At 52.2% G+C, this 21,064-nt stretch overlaps 6 protein-coding genes and 1 non-coding gene across 7 annotated transcripts; 2 read left to right on the forward strand and 5 right to left on the reverse strand.

The window, feature by feature from the left end:
- Window positions 1-2,174: 2,174 nt before the first annotated feature.
- J4E88_000437 (uncharacterized protein) lies at window positions 2,175-2,757 on the reverse strand (the record flags this gene model as incomplete). Its single annotated transcript, XM_049394114.1, has 2 exons — window positions 2,175-2,651; window positions 2,752-2,757. The coding sequence occupies 2 exons, from the start codon at window positions 2,755-2,757 to the stop codon at window positions 2,175-2,177; spliced, it is 483 nt and encodes a 160-aa protein (XP_049259943.1).
- A 2,605-nt stretch (window positions 2,758-5,362) lies between these two features.
- J4E88_000438 lies at window positions 5,363-5,453 on the reverse strand. Its single transcript has one exon. It is a non-coding gene; the product is annotated as a tRNA-Leu (tRNA).
- A 741-nt stretch (window positions 5,454-6,194) lies between these two features.
- Window positions 6,195-6,810, reverse strand: J4E88_000439 (uncharacterized protein; the record flags this gene model as incomplete). The annotated part of the gene is made up of 2 exons (XM_049394115.1): window positions 6,195-6,469; window positions 6,576-6,810. 2 exons carry the CDS (start codon window positions 6,808-6,810, stop codon window positions 6,195-6,197), a joined length of 510 nt encoding a protein of 169 aa, XP_049259944.1.
- A 6,973-nt stretch (window positions 6,811-13,783) lies between these two features.
- Window positions 13,784-15,132, reverse strand: J4E88_000440 (uncharacterized protein; the record flags this gene model as incomplete). Its single annotated transcript, XM_049394116.1, has 3 exons — window positions 13,784-14,056; window positions 14,286-14,901; window positions 15,059-15,132. 3 exons carry the CDS (start codon window positions 15,130-15,132, stop codon window positions 13,784-13,786), a joined length of 963 nt encoding a protein of 320 aa, XP_049259945.1.
- Window positions 15,133-16,319: 1,187 nt separating this feature from the next.
- J4E88_000441 (uncharacterized protein) lies at window positions 16,320-18,120 on the reverse strand (the record flags this gene model as incomplete). The annotated part of the gene is made up of 8 exons (XM_049394117.1): window positions 16,320-16,517; window positions 16,570-16,755; window positions 16,809-17,022; window positions 17,070-17,305; window positions 17,355-17,633; window positions 17,686-17,710; window positions 17,765-17,846; window positions 17,904-18,120. The coding sequence occupies 8 exons, from the start codon at window positions 18,118-18,120 to the stop codon at window positions 16,320-16,322; spliced, it is 1,437 nt and encodes a 478-aa protein (XP_049259946.1).
- Window positions 18,121-18,447: 327 nt separating this feature from the next.
- On the forward strand, window positions 18,448-18,945 carry ALTA12 (60S acidic ribosomal protein P1; the record flags this gene model as incomplete). The annotated part of the gene is made up of 4 exons (XM_049394118.1): window positions 18,448-18,516; window positions 18,572-18,649; window positions 18,702-18,843; window positions 18,899-18,945. 4 exons carry the CDS (start codon window positions 18,448-18,450, stop codon window positions 18,943-18,945), a joined length of 336 nt encoding a protein of 111 aa, XP_049259947.1.
- A 1,219-nt stretch (window positions 18,946-20,164) lies between these two features.
- J4E88_000443 (uncharacterized protein) lies at window positions 20,165-20,978 on the forward strand (the record flags this gene model as incomplete). Its single annotated transcript, XM_049394119.1, has 3 exons — window positions 20,165-20,202; window positions 20,252-20,430; window positions 20,482-20,978. 3 exons carry the CDS (start codon window positions 20,165-20,167, stop codon window positions 20,976-20,978), a joined length of 714 nt encoding a protein of 237 aa, XP_049259948.1.
- Window positions 20,979-21,064: the final 86 nt, after the last annotated feature.

Below are 21,064 nucleotides of genomic sequence, written 5' to 3' on the forward strand. Positions count from 1 at the left end.
GCTCCTTCAGTCTGTACATCATGGTGTCGTGCTCTGACTCATTCATGGTGTTCGACGGACTATTGGAAGTTCTCCCCTTGTCCACGCTGAGGAGTGCGCCTGCTTCATGCTCAGTCACATTGCAAACTCGGTCGACAGTGCTGTTCACGATACCAGAATACTGATCAGCTCCCATGTTGTTTTGAACCTGCTCCTCTTGACTTGCGATGGTAGTGTGTAATAATCGGCGGGGGTAAATACCGTCGAGTTCGTATCCGCCGGAGAAAGAGTGCGTGGTATGATCGTAAGCGTATGAAGCACGTTCAAGGTTCGGTCGAGAAGCAGATGGCTCGTGTGGTCGCTCGTGTGGTCGCTCGTGTGACTGGACGACTATGTGCGTAGAGTCAAGACCTGAAAACAAGTCTTCGGTATCTCCTTCCATCGACTCGTCAGCGGCCGGGCCAGAAGAATTTCGCAGTCGAAACTGTACGCCGATTGTAAGTGGTGAGCGTTGACTCTATGATGCAGGGAGAGTGCGAGAGTGCGAGAGCTATGTAGCAGCTCAAATCCGGGCGTGCACGTGTTCAGAGCAGAAGGTAGGGATAATGTGACCAAGGCGCGGTGAATGTCGGGTGTAAGGTGGTTTGAATAGGGCGTGCTAACGGGCTGAAGGGCGCTGTGGTTGCGGAAGTATGGTAGCAGATATAGGAAGATTCAGCGCCCAAGTTACTTCGGATAGCGTGTATCGAAGAGAAGGAGACCCTGCGCGGTTGTTAGAACGATATGATGGGACTGCTGGAAAAAGGGGGTCGCACGAAGTTTCGGCGAGGCCAGACCTGGAAGCGAACGAGAGTTGGGTGTGAGAAAAGTAGTGGACGAGGACCTTGCTAGGAGTTGAGGAGTGTAAGTACTTTTGGAACGCGCTTTTGAGAACACTCTAGGTGCGTTAGCAATGAATGGCTTGTGCGTAAGGAGATATAAGGAGACCCAGAGAGGAGCGGCCAAGGCACGCAAGTGAACGTCATAAAACTACCATCTCTGTAAGTCTTGTAGTTTCTGCTGTCATCTCGCCACTACCTTCGCAGTCATGTTTGTATTCACTAGTAGAATGTCCATGAACGGATGAAAGGGAGGCTATTCGTAGGCCATCAGTCGACCCCCTTTGTGGCTAGTGGTACAGTCGCCATGGGTATGATAACGTAGGAGTGACGGACTAAAGCATCAAGGGGAAGAGCATCGCAGCAGCGCTACAGGGCGTAGGTAATGAGAGATCATTTGATGTGGTGGAAACTGTCCCCTTCAGCGAGTGGCGAGAAAGAAAAGTTGTGTGCAAAGTCTCTAACGAGGACAAACGATAGTAGATCGAGAACAAGTGAGTATATTGTGGTTTGGGATCGAAATAACAAGTCGTCAGTAGCCATCGCCTTTGTCGGTTGCGCTTGTCAAAAGATACTACCTGAGTATGGGTCAAAACTGAGCTCAGGATGAGGAAGCACTATAGATACGGTTACGTGTAGGGCTGAGATTATCAGAAGACTAGGTAACCTCAGAAAGATGTTTGCATCAACAATGAGCGAAGTTCAGGTCGATGTTGTGTGTACGCGCAGATAATAGTGGGACCGCGCAACCGTGGTTAGTGCGGGATGACGTACACACGTCCCCTCACAAATCTCGCACACAACACATCCATCCCCGACACATTTATTACCCGATATTTGCGATCACGCAGCAATCACGAAGCGAGCATGCAGAGATCTAACGAATGAGACATTAATTATTATAGTACTACAGCGGCGCAAGCAGACGTTGTGAACTCCAACAATCCAACCGCGTCCGCACCATCCTTCGATCACCCAGCTACAGTGGCCCGGTAGAAGACTACATGAGACTGTGACTTGTAGTTCTGTCAGCACATGGTGCAGCCTGGAGGTCGTTGTTGCGCACCTCGGATCCGTACGACTTCGCAAGGCGTACCGGGAAGACGACAACCCTTTCGGGATTCGGACCTTGACGCTGGGGTGGGTGCCGGGGACCTTCAGGCATAAGCCATCGGTGGCGTTCGGCATTGTCGATATAAGGGTGCTGGGGACCTTCAGGCGTAAGCCATCGGTGGCGATCAGCATTGTCGAGAGAAAAGAGCCGGGGACCTTCAGGCATGAGCCATCGGTGGCGTTCGGCATTGTCGGAAGAGGAATTTAGGTGTCGAAGCGTGCGCTCTTGATATATGAGACTGATTTGGCGTCAAGCCTCCGCAGTGGATCCTTTCCAAAGGCCTCGAGATACTCGTATTCTACTTCGAACCGAGAATTACGAGAGAGGTTGACGTAGCTCCGTTTCTTCAACGCATCGAAACCTGGAGCCATTTTGGCTACCGGGTTGATAGTGGAGTTAACCCTATCTTGATGGTTATCAACCATCATAAAGAACTTTCTTTGATGTCTTCGATCGCCTTGTCTCTTCTCCTCAACTGTGTGGCCGTTGAAGGTGGTAAGCAGCCGGAAACTGACGATCATGGTGCCCTTTCGTCTCTCCTTACCCAGGACGACTATAGGGTGATCTTCAAAGCCGCTCTGGTTTACGTGACTCCTAATGATGGAGGACTTTGGGATCGTCTTTGGGGTCAGGTAGACGATATCCCCTTCCATCAGCTCATCAGGTGGTGGTAGTCCTGCCTGATTGCGGATGGGTCGAGGTGGTGACCCCGTCCTCCAGTTGGACGAAGAGGAAGAGGATTCTGATGATGATCGGCTTCGCGAATCATCTGATGGCGACCGCCATGATGGCGTAGTGGGGCGTGTGGTGGGAGGAGAAGGGGAAGTCGGAGGAGAGGTCCTGTTTGGTTGCCTCCAATCTTGCAAGAATCTGGATTCCTGCCTTTTGGCGCCGGCAGTGTGTGTCTTCATAATCATGATGACGGTGGTGTGATGGGAAATGATGAGTTGTGGTGAGGGAGTACTGCGGCCTTCAAACGACAGTGGAATGATGGGTAATGATGGTAAAGATCAGGAAGCTTTTGGTATTTGGGATGGCTCGATCGGATGATGATGATACGAAAGAGAAAGAGAGAGGAGAGGGAACAACCTTTTAAAAGAGGGAGTCCCCGACAGTTTGGAAAGAAAGAGATGGTACTGCTTTGCAATACCAGAGGGCTCCCATGTTACCTCCATGAACGAAACTTCCTACTCCACTACGATACGATTGGAGACCCAACGACATGGAGGAAAAATATGCTGGGCACGCGCATAAGTGAGGCCAATTGAGGGCACGCCTTCTTTCAAAACACCGAGATGAAAATACCTCAAGTTTGACACTGGTCAGAACTTATTGTTGGACTTGTGGTTGACGAGACGCACCAGCGTAGAGCCTATCACAGCTGAACTGATTACGGCACAACAGTAGGGTACGGAAAGGTAGCTATGTATAGCAGTCAGGAGGACATTTCCGCACCTATCAACAGTGGAACGGAGCCAGCTTCACGGACAGGATAAGCAGATGGTTGCATCGCTGACAAGTCACAACACAGATTTTCTGGAAGCCGAGACCTGCGAGACGCACTTAATGTGCAGGAGCCGCTCCGCGAGCAGATTTGTAACCCAGTGCCTGCCATAAGCACCGGAACACGACTTCCAAGAGAACTCTGTCGAGGAAGAGAAGGAGCGAGATGAAATCACGAAGAAGGCAAAGAGTCACGATACTCTGGGATGCGTGAACGGCGGGCCTCGAGATAAGCAAATTTGCACAACCAAACTTGCCAGCAGCCATTATGAATCACAGCACCATTGGAATGAGGTCCTGGCGTCGAGCTGAATATCCTTCGTACCCTACCAGCTCGTCGCAACATTTCGAGAAAGCGGGTTCACGTGTCATGATCGAACCGCAGGGGCACGGGACTACAGCACGAAAAACCTACAGACCTATCGAATTCGTTTATAAGCTAGTTGATGGAACCGTGGTCGTCTATTGTATGACGATGGGGGTTATCAAGATGCTAGAGCGGATTGATACGCGAACGCACAACTCGAATATACTACTTCTGATAACGGTGGCTGTGCGAGGAAGGCACTAGGCGTCTTTACTCGCGCGCAGCCAATTGCACCTCTCCCAAATATTAAGCCAATGTTTACGATGCACTGGGTGTCGGCGCTAAGCGGAACGGCGCAAACGCGATTTCCCTGCTACAAACTTCCGTTATTCCCTCTCCAGGATCAGAGGGTAGGAGATACCACTACGCGAGAGATATGAATTTGGCGGGGGCTTTCCACCTAGGGACAACAGATCTTAGGGCGCTGCTTAGAGTCTCTCGAAGAGACAGGAGCTGATCCGAGTGCAGTAATATGCGTGTGCAGTTGCGTTCGCACTCGTGACTCAACCTCACTAGACCAAAAAGACGGCCATCAATAAACCTCTAAGCGCCGACTATAAAACATCTACCGAGCCTGGAGGTTTACTAAAGCAGTATTTGCAGATTCGATTGCCACCAACGCGTCCGGCGTTGTGCCAGTCTTGCATTTGGCGGGCTTATATGGGTGCGCATGTGATGCGCGCATGGTTTTGCCGTGACTGAGATCGCACGCCTACTCGAAATTCAACGCGAATGTGCAGCTGAATGCTCTGAACTACACGATTGCCTGTCAGAATGTCAGTCTGCATCGCAACGCATACTAGGCATCTTACAGGCATGAGGACGTGTCGGGGGCGCTGGAGTTGAGAGAAGCGAACGGGATTGCCTATGTTCTAGGTTTCGCGGAGCGTAGGACATCTGTAGTCTTAGAGCTGAATACTGCGCGCAAGGCGCTACAGGACAGGAAAGTTGCACATGAAGAGAGTGAAGTGGTTGTTTGGCTGGAACACGGGATGTTCTTTTATGAAGTTATTATTGATGGTGTAGCAGAACATTGTGTACGCAGTGCAAACGCGTACGAACATTACTCGATTGCCTATTGCTCCGTGTCTTTGATTACACATCTGCTGTTCTCTTCTGCATGTATACTCCACTATGCTTGGAGCTGCCGATCTGTACATGTAGCTTTCTAAACATAAAGTCATTCTTTACTGTGTATCTAGCGTATTCCTAACATGTAATTCGAGGAATTGACCGCACGCTTCTAGACATATGCTGAGTGGAGTAGTCGCTGTTGATCAAAGTCAACGTAGTACATGCGGAAGGGCTAATCAGCCCTATAGAGAGCACGCAGAAACGCAAAACCATTCATTATTATGTAGTCTACTAAATCACAGCACAGTCCTACAGCTCGCATGTCACGAGCTCAAAAAGAACGCATCGACTCCTTACCCGCTTGTGATATCCCGTGGTGTTCAAAAGAGCAAAAAGAGAGAATGTTGACAGAAGTGGGATCTATACTGCTGTTAGTGACTGTCACAACGTCTTAATTGTTGGGGAACGTACTCGAACCCACGCAGATTGCTCTACTAGCACCTGAAGCTAGCGCCTTAGACCGCTCGGCCATTCTGCCGGAGAGATACGGGTTGTATCTGATGTATGACTAAGCCGAAAAAATGACGGTTTATATTAGCAGCAAAGATGACCTATCTAGAGTGTTTGCATGGATAATCGGAGTCACCAGCAGCATCCTGCTTGAAATGAGGTTCCATGGCGCAAGATATGACTCAAAGGAAGGTGGGGGGTTGAGGCGGGGCACGTAGCCAGCGGTTCACACACATCTACTTTCTCTGTTCAGTACCCACAACAGAAAGCGGCTTCGTGAAACCTGGAAGCATGAACTCGGTAGCAATGCGCGCATTGTTTGGGTCCCAACATACGACCATGCAGTTAGGTAATGTCTATTGTTGGAGAAAGTGGTGGAAATTGTTTGTGGTGGCCGTATAACCGCGCCCCCCGGATATCGGGCATCGTTCGCGGTGGTCTAGAATCGCTACTACTGAGTTCAACGCTTCCGGGTAAAATTGCAGTAGGAGAATAGCCCCATGTAGATTGTTGTTGTGGCTTGCTAGGTAGAGCGAGTTTGCTTTCATCCTTCAATGTCGGAACTTTAGTAAGATTCGAAGCATCGCATGCTGCATATGCACTAAGCAGAAGTAACGCACGAGGAGAGTGACTGTGAGTAGCACGATGTGCAGCATTCTTCCCGTTTATGCAATTACGCCTCTATTCCATTTTCGATAAACAGCCCAATGCTCCACATCTATTCCATATCTGCACACTATCTCACTCGCAACATGTATCATTCTCCCATCTACAAAGCAGCGACCATCAAGCCAGCAACAACAGCGGCAAGGCCGAACTCGACCTTGCCAGCAGCACCGGTGGCCTCGGGGAGACCACCAGAGCCAGTCGCGCTGCCAGAGGGCTTGGGTCCTCCAGTGGCAGCGGGGACAGTGCCGTTGCTGCTTCCTTGTCCGTTCGAGCCGGTAGGGTACATGGAGACGAGGGTAGAGCCAGAGGTGCCGGTGGGCTTGTGGGATGAACCGGTAGCGGTCTTTGAGCCGGAGGCGGAGGAGATGGCAGTTGCTATTACAGGTCCTGTCAGCATGCGATCATGGAAAGTAGAGTTTGCTGTGCTTGATCTTCTCGTCCGGTGTGTAACAGCGCATCCACTGCGAAAGGCTGTACTTACAAACATCAACATCCACGTCGTTGCAAATGTCCGCGATCGCCTCCATGGCAGCCTCGGCGTCGTTGCCGCAGAGCTCCGCCACCTTTGAGCTCAGGTCCTTGGACTTGCAGACAGCCTTGATGTCGGACGGGTCCTCGTACTGGTTGACAGCGCCGAGGAGGCAGCCAGGGGGGCTAGCCATGGCGAACTGAGCGAGCGCGAAGAAGGTCGCAGCGAAAACGGTACGTCCGAGCATAGTTGCGGTTGAAGTGGGAGTGTTGGTTGGTTGAAAAGGTGAACGGAGAGGTGGTAGAAACGGCGACTTTGTATTAACGATAGTGTAGTCTAAAGAGTGACTGTAAAAGACCGGTTCTAAAAGAATGACTGTACAACGAAGACTGTTGATGAAGAGAGAGAGAAGAGCAGAGCGGCTCTATGAGTCTCGACCTAATCCCCAAGGCAAGGGGCTCGGCACACGCGGACGCTTGCCAAGCTTAGCGACGCTTGCCCCAGAGGGGGTACGCTAAAACGCTAGTCAGGAACAGTAAGAATAGAAACACGTGCGTGATTGGACGGGTTCCTGCATCTTGTGGCAGTGCTAGAAACGTGGTACGCGTTGTTTCGAATCGCGTGGGCGATAACAGAGTTTGGAGGGATAAGAACTTTCTGAGGGATGACTTTTGTTCAGCATTCCATGCTGTAGTAAACTTTGTCCATTAGTTGGATTCTTTCTTCCACCACTCATGTTATGCTTAATGCAATAATATACAAAAGAATCTCGCCGCTTCCTAGCCTTTTGCTACCAAAACATCTTGCAAGTGGCAGGCAAAAACCAATAGAATATGCCAATCTGGGGCGAGGGCAGGAAACGCATTACAAAGGTATACTCGCATAAAGACCAAATGCTTCTTTTGCGCCGCCCAGTATACAGCCGAGAGAGAATACGCACTGAGTCGGAATCCAAATCGATCCGCGCAAAAAGCATTTCCAAACCACCCCATGTAATGCAAGATGGTTTCGGAGATGACATTCTATCCTTCCATCAGATATCCAATCTGAGAAACAAGCACCGGCCAGCGGACTATCGAGGTCCACTCGCAATGCCGTGGTGCGCCGAAAACTCCGTCGCTAGGTATGTTACATGTAGTACAATGATGAGACGGAAAGATGTGAGGTTGTGACGAAGGAGGGAGAGGCATGGAGGTCGGGTTCGTCGTTATAGAGAGCGTAATGTTTTGGTGTAGAGATCATGAGGTATGGATTTGTGGCGGGCTATTGCCGTTAGGCCCGAGCATGGATGGAATGGGCTTGCGGCGGGCTTTGCCTTGAGGGACGCGTGGCACGCCTTGAATAACACGCGGTTCTTTCATGAGTGTGGGATCGAGCTTCGCGGGGACTGCGATTCTGTTAGCAGTGTCTGGCTGAGGGAGTGTAGATGACATACTTCGGCTGATCACAGAGCGATAGTCACCCGGGAAGCGAGAATTCGGTGGTGTCGCAGACGCAGTGCGCCAAAGATGGTCCGTTGTGTCGGACAAGAAGTCGACCTTGGACTTGTAAAAGAATGAAGATTTTCCGCGGTTTCGCTTTGCCAGGATGACTTCATCAAAAAGTTTGATGGTAGGATCATCTGCAGACTTGCTCTCGCGCTCATGGATAAATTCGTTGAAAGCTACTGTAGGTTAGTATGTGGTGCAAAAACTGTAGTAGCAATACTGACCTTGTGTCTGCTGCAGCGTTTCGATATACTGCACATTTTCGGCTGGCAGGCTCTTCACAAATTCATCCATCTTGAATTGGTAGGTCATACCAGACTTCTTGCGCTCGCCACTAGCCGGTACAAGATAGCGTCTGTACGTGTAGAACAGGCTAGCGAAGCATCGTACAAACGATGCGCGCACCTGATCAGGTCGAAATGCTGTGGGGCAGACAATGCAGATCAAGTCGACGCACCTACCATGGGCGTATGTGCTACATCCTACACATTGTTAGAAAAGTAAGTTGCACTAAGCGGATCTGAAACTCACCGGTGCAACGATACAACCCGTCATCAGACTTTTCCTCGCATATTGAACACATGGCTTTGTCCTCGTTCGGTCTCCACTGCAAGCAATGACCTTCTTGCCATTGTGTTGTTGCAGTGTTGCGCACTTGATGCGTAGCCATGCCAGGCATGATAGTGGACGCAGCCAAAGTTGACTGTGCATACACTGATGGCGCATACGAGGACCCCGCCTTGTATTCATGGCTCAGAGATGATGTTGATGCGCTCGGTGCATGGCCAAGGAACGGCTGAGAGGGGCGCCGGATTTGAGGGACACGTTCGAAACCAAACTAGCCACATTAGTCAATGAGCTATCACAGTGTACAGAGTAGAGCAAACTTACCGATGAACTTCGCCGACTGGAGGTCTCAAAGTGAGCGGATCGTTTCTCACGCAGATTGGCCTGGAGTGCGTAGCCAGAATCGCTACGCGAGATGGGAGTACTGGGCATGGGCGGGAAGACTGTCGATACAGGAGAAACCTTGGGTGAAGGCGGAGATTGGTACGTCTTTATGGTAGTCGCTGTGGAAGGGCGGTCGTTTCCGCGACTGGACGCACTTGACTGTAAGAACGCGTTGTAGATTAGAGGTCTGGAGCTTGGTGATCCGACCATTGTCCCAAAAGACGTCGAGTTCAGCCCAACGTAGTTCTGGACAGTCGAAGGATGTGCTCTGTACGAGAATACCCCTGGATTCTCGGAAGCGAAAGTGTCGTATGGGAAGGCTTCTACCGCATAAGCAGGGGGGCCAGTAGGTACACCGTAGCGCATATGATGCGGTGCAGATTGTTGAAGGAGAGACATGAGTTTCCGTCGCTGTTGGCGTGGTAGTGGTGGCGGTGGTGGACCGTTAGAGACTATTGAATCGGCATCCAGGTCGACGAGCACATAGTCGTCGTCGGGGTAATCGGCGGGTTCGTAACGACGCTCGATTCCTACGATGTATGGGCATGGCGCTTCTATCGTCTGCACCAGACGAGCAGGCAAGACTGGAATGAAAACACCAGCCCACTGGAAGGGATACAGCAGGTTCGTTATCGCCATACTGGCCAGATGCAGCATAGCCGTGTGTGAGGAGAGGAGAATGATCCTAGCTTCCGAGAGCACATACTCGAATAGCGTAATGATGTTGGGGATGGACATGCATCGGAACAAGGCATAGATGTCGATGTTCCGGGATCCAGGCAGCTCATTGACTGCCTCTTTGCGGGCGTACATGCGAAGCTCACGGACTGCCAGTTCAACCTGCGTGATGGAGGTAATCGGACTAAGAGCCTCTGCACAGAGATTGACCACGTACCGCTCGAGCGGCTGCCACATGCCAACTCGCGGTGAGCTAGCGGGAACTCGCAGAATTGCGCCAGTAGTCATGGGAACGACAACGGCCTTGAGCCACTCTTTCCAGAAAGGCGTCAAACTCGCATCTCGACCCATTACACCGTAAGCACGGGGGATCCAGAGTCCGGTCTCTCCGTCAGTCAGTCCCTCGATCTTGGAGGCGGCACCGTGCCTTACGGGACGAAGTAAGTCGGTCATGAGTTGAATCTTCTCCTCAACGGCTCCGATCTGGTCGTCCAAGTCGTCACGCTCTTCCGAGTCAGGGGCCACAGACGGAAGCTTAGTCAGTAGTTGCGATAGTTTTGCGCGCTCTAATGCCAGGCGCTCGCCCAAACTGCTTGCCAGCTCGCGCTCCTCTGGATTCATGTGCAAGTTTCGCCATTCCTCACATTGGCGCTCGAGGCCCTCTGCAGCGGTGGCGTTCAAAGGCAGCCAGACGATGATGGTGATGCCGTAAAGTTTGGAGCCATCTCCATTCGTCATGGCGAAACCATGCCATTGGCTCTTTGGGCGCTCGTCAGATGAGACGACACTAACATCATTAGGAAATGCAAACATGGGCACGTAGTCGGGAAAGGGATTGCGCCTCTTGAGTTCCTCGACCATGTTCCGTGGCGGGTAACGATCTAGGAGAACAGGCTCGTAGCGGCGTAGCAGAGGATGCATATCCGGCTCCGGGTTGAAGGGCTGCGGCGCCGGTATGACGGAATTGTACCCGGACATGCGCTTCGACGTTCGGATTGAGGCTGCATGCACGTCAGTATGCGTCGATCAAAAAGTAAATAACCCATGTCAAAGCCAGAGGCCAGGGCCCAGCCCTGCACAGATCCTGGTCGGACATGGTGTGGATTGCAACTTACATTGTCTTGCGGTCGACGACTGGCGCTTCAGACTGCTCTGCATTGTGGAGATGCGGCGTCGAATGCTGCCAACGCCGGACCTGAGATTGCCGACGCCATCGTCATTGTTAGCTTGTGACACGCGCTGTGGCCTGGGTCGCGGCCTCGTGGGGGTGGAGCGGGCCTGTTGCGCAACACCAGCAGTAAACTGAATTTCCTCGAGAAAGGTATCACGCTCGGACGCGAACTTGCGCAGTGCAATGTCAAAGTCCTGGTCGCTGAGGCCAGAGCCGCCAAGCTGTACGCCCTTGATGGTGGCGCTGCTCCGATTGCTCGCAGTCTGCTTGGGATCTGGGCCAATGATGGTGCAATTGGACTGGCGGTTCTCGCTGAAGCGATTCGCAGAGCGCCGGCGCGTGGAGTCGCCGTTGGAGAGGCCATCCTGGGAGGTTGGGCGGATCGAATCGGTCTCGAGTGCGCGGTCCTCTTCGATGGTCTCATCGACCGGGGGCTGGGCGAGCGGGGAGGTGACTATGCCATTGCTCTGGGTGCGCTCGTCGTAGACCTGCGACGACTCGATGCCGGAGATGAAGAAATAGTCGGCGAGCGGGGTGGACGACTGCTCGGCGGTGGACGAGGGAGCGGGCGCCATGTTAGATGGTGGGCATAGGATATCCAAAAAGATGGGCGATTAAAGAGCGTCGTGGGGTTGCGCGGTCACGGCGTGTGGGACGTCGAGTCGCCTTGTACTCTAGGTCATTGGAGACTGGGGGTCCGCAGCAACGGGTGGTGGTGAGGCTTATGCACGGGAAGGGCAGAGCGAGTGCGACGGTGACTGAGGGCGCGGTTGCACGGGGGCGGGTGGGCGGCGCTGCGTGCAGACAGTGGACGGCAGACAGTAGATGGTAGACAGCGAGGTTGCTCTGGCGTGTCGCGACGGTGGTTTGCGGGCGAAAAGAGTGAATGGGGAGAGGGTTGGCGGAGAAGGGTTCAGTGCGCTGCGCTCGGTCACAGGCCAATTCATAGGGACAGACTCCGGCCTGTTCGAGCAGCTAACCCACAAGCACTCTTATCGCTGGCGGAAGACAGTCTAGCGCTTAACCGCTCCCGCGCTGAGCATTCGACTGCCCCTCGGCCTGGACCGGACTGCTGCACTCTCTTGCAGCGCAGCCTGTCAGCGCTGCCGGCCGCGAGGCGACGCGCGCCTGTCCATGCAAGGCACCCGCGCGCAGCACCTTCATCTGCCCGCAGAGTTTGGCGTAGACACAGCGTCCCACGGTACGCCCTCCATCGCCCAGCGTGGCCGTGTCGCTCCACTCGACGCACAGGCGTCTCCGCCCGTCGCTGTGCCGTCGTCCCATGTCGCGCTGCTAGACCCTGTCTTCGGAAAGCACGACCAGGGGGCGCCGCTTGGTTTGGGAAGGCACGGCCTGAGCCCAGCCTGCTTTGGGCGAAGACGGATTGGCCGCGCTGCATTGCGCGTTCAGGGGTCGTCGACGGCCTTCACCAACACGACGGTTATTGCGCCCACAGCCATGGTGGTGTGCGTGCAATTTGCATGTGTTTCACCTTCAGCGTACAGCACGCATACACGGTATTAACTCTGCGGTACGAATAGGGGCCTGCCTGTCGTGTCCCGGACGCGACCCCATACTCTGCGCAGTGCTTGCACATCTTCAACCTCCCGAGACAAAGAAAATAGACCGCCCCACGCTGACCTGCAAACTGCCGCCCACTCTCCACCCCGTCCAGCATTATCTATGCACCGAACCTGTCATATGTCAGGCCAATGCCACAGCATACGGTACCTCTTGCTGCACATAGATGCATACAGGTACCTGCGGTACGCTCTAGCCAGCCCGCCGTCGTATGCTCTGACCACCATCTAAACCGTTGTCGTTTCAACTCTGCTTGCCTAACTGTACAAAACGGTGCACATCGGTTCCACCAGGACATGTCACCGTATCTATCTTGTCTTCGGTGTTGGAGCTGCATACGCCCGCCCAGAGACGCATGTAGCATATAGCCATGTCGATCCGCGGTCGGCTGCCGATTTCGACACACAAGCTCCTCAAACGGTTACTGCTTGTGCTCTCCCATGTAATCTGACAGCTGCAGCCACCTCAAAATACTTCGTCTGTGCTGCTCAATACATACGAGCTCTACTTTCCATCACTCGGCGTCTGCGTATCTTGCATTCCTGGGGGCCGACGATCAAACATCTCACGCTCTCGTATTTGACCGAGATAAAATGACTCCCCCACGATCGCCCAACCCTCGAGTAGTTCGTCAGACTGTCATGACATGTTCCCGTGTCTGTCGCCTATTCATCTGCGCCATTAGGCCGGAATCATGGGGCTCCTTGCTCCTTCTGCCGCGCTTCACCAACTTTGCCGTTGTTTCCACCAATTTCTTCGGGTTCCCTCAGAGCTGACTGCGCTGTTGTTCGGTCTGCTGGGCGCACTAGTGGTCAATGCCGTAAGACTAGACGTGCTTTTTGAGGAGAATTGTTCGCGTGGCTCCAGCTGCATCCAATGCCTTGATTGTCCAAGTCGATCTTGCTTTTGCGTTCGCTCCACACGTCGATCGTCCAAGAGATCCTCCTCCGCATTCCGGCTGTCTGTGTTGGACTTACCCATTGACTGTGTGACAGCGATCTGAGCATGTTCGGCATTACAAATTTCCATCGAAATCTCCGCAACCCCACGCATCCATACATGGACCTCGATATAGCCGGTGGTAGACAGAGGTACAGTCATACGCGAGTAAATATAGTCAAGAGGTTGCTTTTCAATCTTCGGCGACGAAGTTCGGGCTACTCGATTCATGTTGACACAGCGCACGGAGCAGGTTCCGAATGACTTCAATCAACGCAAACCTACCGTGGTAGATCGACAATGCAAGACCAAGCGCTTGGAACTGCAGGTACGGGCGTCAGAACTTTCGGTCGGAGATATACAAACCGTACCGACGTTAGAGCGCGACGCAAAGTCTATTGGACAAGACACGCTCAGCGCCGAGCCGTAAGCCATCCGGTGCTGAGAGAGCCCCTGTCGCCCAATGCGCTCCGCCATTGGATAGCAAGCTGACCCAGCACTCTTTTGTTGTCTTCCGTCATGGAACCTGCCATCTCTTCGTCCTTGTCGCTGGGCCCATGTTCGAGAAGGAACGCGACTTGCACCACATCCCGTGGGCTCAATATCGGCGCATTGATACCTGAGGCTTGCATATCCCAATTAAGCGACGTAGATCTGAGGGGTGGTTTCGGGTTTACATTGACTGCCTGTTTGGAGTCAGTCGTGGTTCAATGCCTACTAGGGGCAGGGCTGTGGTGGTAGGCTATCTGAAGCAGCGAAATAGCGCCGGATCTACAAGACTGCCGGATCGGACTCTGCGATCGAGCTAGTGATGGAGCCGAAATCCTCAACGTAAAGGAGCCGCTCTGACTCGATGTTTGGAGTAAATGATAGTACCAACACATGAATCGTGAGACTTAGAACGCGTCGACGTACCTCTAAACAGACTGCAGCTTCGCCCATGTTCTCCAGTTGTGCCTCCAGGAGGTATCGAGAAGATCCACTCTTCTGCCCAATCTCTCCAGCTTTGGTGCGCACACTCAATAACTGTTGAGCCACGAACTGGTACAATTTGCGAAATGTTCGGACTCTGCCGCTCGCTGCCCTTCCTTCTCCTAGTGCGGTCTCTGTATACGTGACAGTCACAGCCAAGACATGGTTGCCCTCTTCCTTGAGCTCAAATCGTAGGATACGTTGTAATGATTCCGCTGGCCCTGGGGACACGTTCTCTGCTTCTTCTTGTAGACCAGACAGATCTAGGGGCGACCCCGCAGGATTTGACGGTGTTTGCATATCGCCCTGTATCCTCACGCCACTAATCGCCTTTGTGTTGTCGGATGGATCGAGCTCGTTGTTCGCGCATAAAGTGCAGGAGAAGGTCTCGCCGACGTAGGCGCTACCAAACGCTTCAGGAAGGTTTAACACGGGACTGAGGACGAACTGGTCTTTGGTGTCGTTCGGTGTGGGGTACGCGAGCGACGCCTTGGGCGATATGCCTAGGTCTTTGGAGTTCGGGAGAGGGTGCTGCACCGCGAGAGATGGACGAGACAATCTGGAAACGACGTCAATACGCAGAGTCCCCAGTTCATTGGCATGTCCATGGCATATGCATAGATAGACAAGTCGGGTGGATGGTCATGAGACGATGCGACGATCAGCTTTGCGACAGGATGCTATGCGGAAGCAGCATAAAGGACGTGCCAACATACCGCAGAACCTTTAGGCTGACGGAGTGTGCCGTCTTGAGGGAGTCTCCCATTGCTTGCCCTCGTTGCTGGGCCATCGTGCTGGCAGTCGTGTTGCGAGGACCTGTGACGAAAGCGGCCAGCCATGAGCGAAGCTTGAGTGGGGCGCAACCCTCACCTGGGCAGGGTCCAAGCCTTCGGACCGCGGACTTAGCGCGGTGATAAACTTTTGTGATGTAATTACCAAAAGTGATGTCGTGGGTTTGAGAGGAATGGACTGCTGACTGGTGTCCTTATTGTATCCTTGTAACTATTCTTGCTGCTTTGCGAAGTGCCGATCTTCTTACTAGGTACCATGGGTTTCCAAACAGCGCCGAACGACATCCCACTTCAACGATGTCCAGATATCGTCCTGAAGGTTGATACGCCAAAAGGTACGTTTCTCGAGATGATGGCAGATCAGTTGTAGTGGATGACTAACAAAGCATGTAGGGCGTGGTGTTTTTGCTACCAAAGACATACCATCAGGGACCACGATAGACATATGTCCTGTATTGATCCTAGGAATAGAAGAAAACAAGAAGCACATAGAGCAGACCTCGCTTTATCATTACACTTAGTACGTAGTTCTTTGTTTTGAGCTGCTGTATTGTCGCGCTACCACCTCCTCTGGACATGTAGCATGCGTACGCATGTGCGGGCATCGGCAGTTGTAGCAGGTCGATGGCCTTACATTTGATCAAAGTATCTAGTAGAGGTGGTTGGAAGTACCCAAAATCTGACTCATGCTAGCAATTGGCCAATCGTAGACACGGACGGTAACAGCAAGGTCACACAAGCCATCATATTCGGATTGGGAAGCATGTTCAATCACTCGACCCAGGAACAAAACGTAGGATGGATGCGGGATACTCGACGTCAAATCATCACGTATCGAGCTTTGAGAGACATTGCTACAGGCGAAGAGCTTTGTAAGAGGAAGAGCCGAAGCTGATAGCCAAAGACGCTGATAATTGCAGGCATATCGTACGGAAGCCACCTAACCTTCAAGGATGCAGATGTTCCACCACCAACGCCACCAGAAGACGAAATTGAACAGCTTCGAATGATTGACCCATATTAAGTAATAGTTAGAAGTACAGAAAGTACAAGGGTTCTACGCGTGTTTGCCACAAGAGAGAGAATCGCCGGAATAAGACAGGTCAGAAGAGATGTGGGTAGCCAGTTTGGAAGCGATCGTCTTACGCCGAGATGTACAGCGCCAATATGAGAGAGAGAGGATACATCAGGTGCTAAGGGGCTCGGGCTTTTCGGTCGATGGCGTGACATCAGCGGAGCTGTTGTTGTCTTCGGCATCGTTTCTCAGGTCGTAGGCGAGCTCGAAGCATTCCTCCAGAAGTTGTGTTACGCGTCCTTGTCCATCGGGTATCTCTTCGCCAACCATGAACTTGCCGTCTACCCGCATGTTGTCAATTGAGTTCAGCTATATATGAGTCAGTAGACGTATCGATATATTCATGGGGTGGTGCACCAACCTTCATACTGTATGGGTACAGCTCTCTTGGTGAGGATACACCTCCCAGCTTCTTGACTTCGAGTAAGCATTTCCGAAGTGTGGTCAGCTGGTTGTATATTGGCAGTAATGCCTCTGACACAGGCTCTGAAGTTAAGAGCAGCTGGTAGATGAGAGCGTAGCTCTTCCTGAGAAGATAGAGTAGTGTCTACATCACGTTAGTCCGTGGGCGTATAGACAATCACGTCTGTGAGAACATACCCTTTGCTCGTAGATCTCAGATGGACGTCCAAGTGCATCAACGAAATTACCGTCAACGCGTGCCTCGTCTATGCGGTCAAGCTGGCGCTGGAAATCCCATAGATCAGTCTCACGAAGGGACCATGCCTGTGTCAGAGTGAGCTTCTCGAGTTTGTTCCGGATAGCAAGAAGTTTGTCGTAGGTGTCTTTGAAAGCGGGCGATATGCGTCCTTGCCTGCTCAGGTGTTAGTCCGGATCGTAAGATTAGCGGGATGCACCAACTTTTGCTTGATCAACGTGACCCAGAGCAAATTACGGCGCAGCAGCGTGCCGATGAGAGTCTTGGCGTCTGGTGCGGCCTCGGGGTGTTCGGTAGCTAGTTGCATCTTGTCGACCATCTCGGCCAGCTTCTCTTCAGTGGTTCCCTCCGTCTCATACGCGCGAATTCCGTGTTCTTTCAGCTCTTCGTCGAGTTTGTTGAGCTCCTCTGAGTACTCCTCAACCTCTTCAAGTGGGAACTACAGTTCCGGTCAGTACACGGTAACGGCCTATTCGGAGTTTGCTAACCTTCGATCTTGCATTGCAACCGCAAAGGGATCGTAGTATCGAGACAAGCTTCTCCCACTTCGGTGTCAGGTCGGGTGTTAGTCCGGATAGGTTCAGCTTCAGTTCTGCTAGTGTCTCTTCGCAAACTTTGATACGAGCATCGAGGAGAGTCAGCAGATGAGGGCTGTGACCTTCCTGCCCCCTTTCAACATAACGCCGGCAGTCTTGGAGGTTCTTGTCCAGGGCTTCCAGATCCTTTTGCGAGTAGAAGGTGGCTTCTTTGAGATGGTCCAAGAGGCGCTGTGAGTTGTTAGACATTGACGTGCACATGACCTCCCACATGTATAAGTACCTTGATCGTGGATATGTATGAGTAGCTGGAACACTGTCAGTAACTTCGTATACAGCACATGACACCGCCAAATACTAACACTGCTGGTGGTTCGTGGTTCTTTCCGACGGTCAGATACGCAAGTGATATGAGCTGAAAGCAATCATCGAGCATGTAATCGACTATGCGACCAAGTCAGCATCAACAAGCCACATTGGGCAGGTGGCAACGTGACATACCTTTGTTCTGCTCCAGGCGCTTAGTTTCCCGTATCTCGTTGAGAATTATGACCTGCTCGATGACTTGGTCGTACAGCTTCAAGACATCTTGGCTCTTGACATAGGTGGACCGATCACGCTTCAGTAGTTCCAGCTCCGTCCGTATGGACTGCAGCTTGTCGAGGATGGGCTGCTCCTTCGGATCCAGCGGAATCCGTGGGAGTGGGGAGTCGGTCATTGTGTGCTGCAGACGCTGATCGGCGCTGGTTGGGGAATCTTTCGGTGGGGTTGAGGCTAATCCGAACGTTGGTGAAAGCTGGAACTCTGCAATATGCGAACTTGGAAGTAGCCGGTCGGGAAGCCAAGATGCAGCTTGATAGCGGGGAAAGTGCCCGGACGTCACCGAGGGGCAAGTTGCCCTCACCCAGCGCGCTAACGCCCGATGCAGCTAGACGTCGCTAAGCGAAAGCCACGATTAGCGCCGTCCACACCATCAATTCAATTCACCAGCGCCGACACTCTCAACATCTCGACTCACGACAATATCACGATCACATCCGTCGCAATGTCTACCTCCGAGCTCGCCACCTCTTACGCCGCTCTCATCCTCGCTGATGACGGTGTCGACATCACTGTACGACTCCCGAGGTGCAATTCGCAATCGCGGACACAATGGCTAATTTGAACAGGCCGACAAGCTCCAATCTATCATCAAGGCCGCAAAGATCGAGGAGGTCGAGCCCATCTGGACAACTCTGTTCGCCAAGGTGCGCATACACGGACACGCTGGAGCAGAACACGGAATTGATATGTGAATAGGCTCTTGAGGGCAAGGATGTCAAGGACCTGCTCCTGAACGTCGGTTCAGGCGGCGGTGCTGCCCCCGCTGCTGGAGGCGCTGCCCCTGCCGCTGGCGACGCTGCCGGTGCCGAGCCAGCTGCCGAGGAGAAGAAGGAGGAGGGTACGTCTACCAAATATCCCTCGCTGAGCACAGAACGGAGACTAACACACAACAGAGAAGGAGGAGTCAGACGACGACATGGGCTTCGGTCTCTTCGACTAAGCGTCTCGTTTCCCTTCCTTTCTTCGACATTTGCCTTTATCGGGGTTGCAAAACGGATTCATCAGCGGGCATATTCCCATTGCTGGGGTGGGACAGTCACGACTATTCGGTGACACGACTTGCATACGGGCCCTCCCGGAAGAACAACGACGGCGTCATGAGATATGTTAGGTCGGCAGGTCAATGAATACTTCGAAAAGTGCAACAAACGGGTACACGTCGTGATGTTTCGGAGCGGTAGTTCGGTCGCCATACCAGCCATTGTGATGTTCGGTTTGTGGCTATGAAAGGAGCTTGATATAAGTGATACATTGACGTGACTAGGATTCCTAATCATGCACTAGTATTCCTTAGTCGGATAACCTGAGTTCGGATTCGCGCATTCATATCATCGCTTACATGGGCACTCCTCTCAACATATCATTGCCCAAAGTCAGTACCTTAGCCTACCTTTACTATGAGGGACAGGCATGAATCCTTATGCTTGTGAAGTCCTTCGCAAGTACAGCTCACATTACATGTCTTCATGCCAGACCCTTCAGTCCTCCAACTCCGAGTTGTACTTTCCATGGTTAAGTGGATCTGCATCAGACACCTATACAGGCGTAGCTTTTGCCAATTACCTCATTCTCTTTCGCTTAGCCGCCATCTTTCCTTTGAGACTACCTCTCAAGGTCAGTCCTGCCAATATCTAAGACTTCCATAGCATGTATTTTGTGCTTCTCACTACTATCCACATTGGTCCTCTAGAACATTAACTGTTCAGAAGACTGTGGACAACTCCTCGCTATACTTGGCGAAGGGGCCGGTCACGCGCGCCAGTCTGATTGTACAGAACATACCCACCAAGATTTGTCGCATGTCTTTGTCGTCATGAGAAGAGCCACTACAATGCTTCATGAAAAGTGAAAACTCGCTATCTGGACAATGGAAGTAGCTGACGACTTCTGTCAGCTCCGCTCATTTACAAGGTAGTAGAGTACTGTCATTGCGTCGTATCGCATAGAAACAATGTACCAACAAATCACGCAAATCACAGTGACAGTGAATCTCAAAATGGAAAGAGGCAAGCTCGAAAGCCTAGACCAAGACCAATTTACCACCACGTGCAGTAAGCCAGCTTCCCCGACTGCTCCTTCCATTGCAACTACGACCCCGACAACTCGTCTGGAACTACACGAAAGCAGGCCTATAGATAAAACAGAGCTCTACGTCTACGATGTCAATGGGAAAGATCGCAAGAATGAAGCGCCCCAGGTATTTCAAAGAGTAACTCTCAAAAGTCTACGGGCTGATTATTTCCTAGTGAGGCTGCCCAAGAGCCCGTCTTCGTCATTGTCGAAGTAGGCGACACCAAGACCAAATACCACATCCATCGCTCGCTACTCGTCGAACACTCCGATTACTTCAAGAAGGCGTTGAATGGTCCTTGGAAAGAGGCACAGGAAGGTGTCGTTAAATTGGAAGACGTTGAGTGCAGCACGTGTGAGTAAAGAGCATTCAGAAGTATGTATTACTCAGCTGACAATGCGATAGTCAGCGTCTTTATCGACTGGGTGTATACACAGAGGCTTCCAAAGAAGAACGTAGCATGGTGCGATAAGAACGAAGCAATAGAGACAGGCAAGGCACAACTTGCACAAGTCAAAGCACTCGTTTTCGGTGATCGCATTCTCTCCCCGATGTTCTACAAAGCGGTTCGCGATAGCTTGATCGAACACATTATCTCGAATGGTGCTTTCTACCGAGCTGTGATTCATGGGTTTGCTCATCTTCCTAAGGATCACGCAATCCTTGATCTGTTCGTGGAGGTGCAATGCCGGAGGTTTCATGATTCATATGACACGGTTGAAAACGGCGAACTCGAGCTTCAAGCCAGTCTGCCACCCGATTTCCTCATGCGCATGGTCGTTCGTTACAGTAAAATCGCTGAGTCAGTGTTACCGGAGGGCGAAGTTGAGCCATGCGACTATCACGGTCATGCGGATGAAAACGAGAAGAAGCAGTGCCAGGCGGAGGTGGATAAGGATTGAACAACATCTTTGAGAACTTCACAGGGGGGGTTGACAATATCTTCGAAGCCAGGCGCACAATATGTATGTCATGTTCAGGACTATGC

Source organism: Alternaria novae-zelandiae, assembly GCF_023758075.1.
Source record: "Alternaria novae-zelandiae strain BMP 2774 chromosome Unknown scaffold_1, whole genome shotgun sequence".
In the NCBI taxonomy this organism is placed as follows: Eukaryota; Fungi; Ascomycota; class Dothideomycetes; order Pleosporales; family Pleosporaceae; genus Alternaria; species Alternaria novae-zelandiae.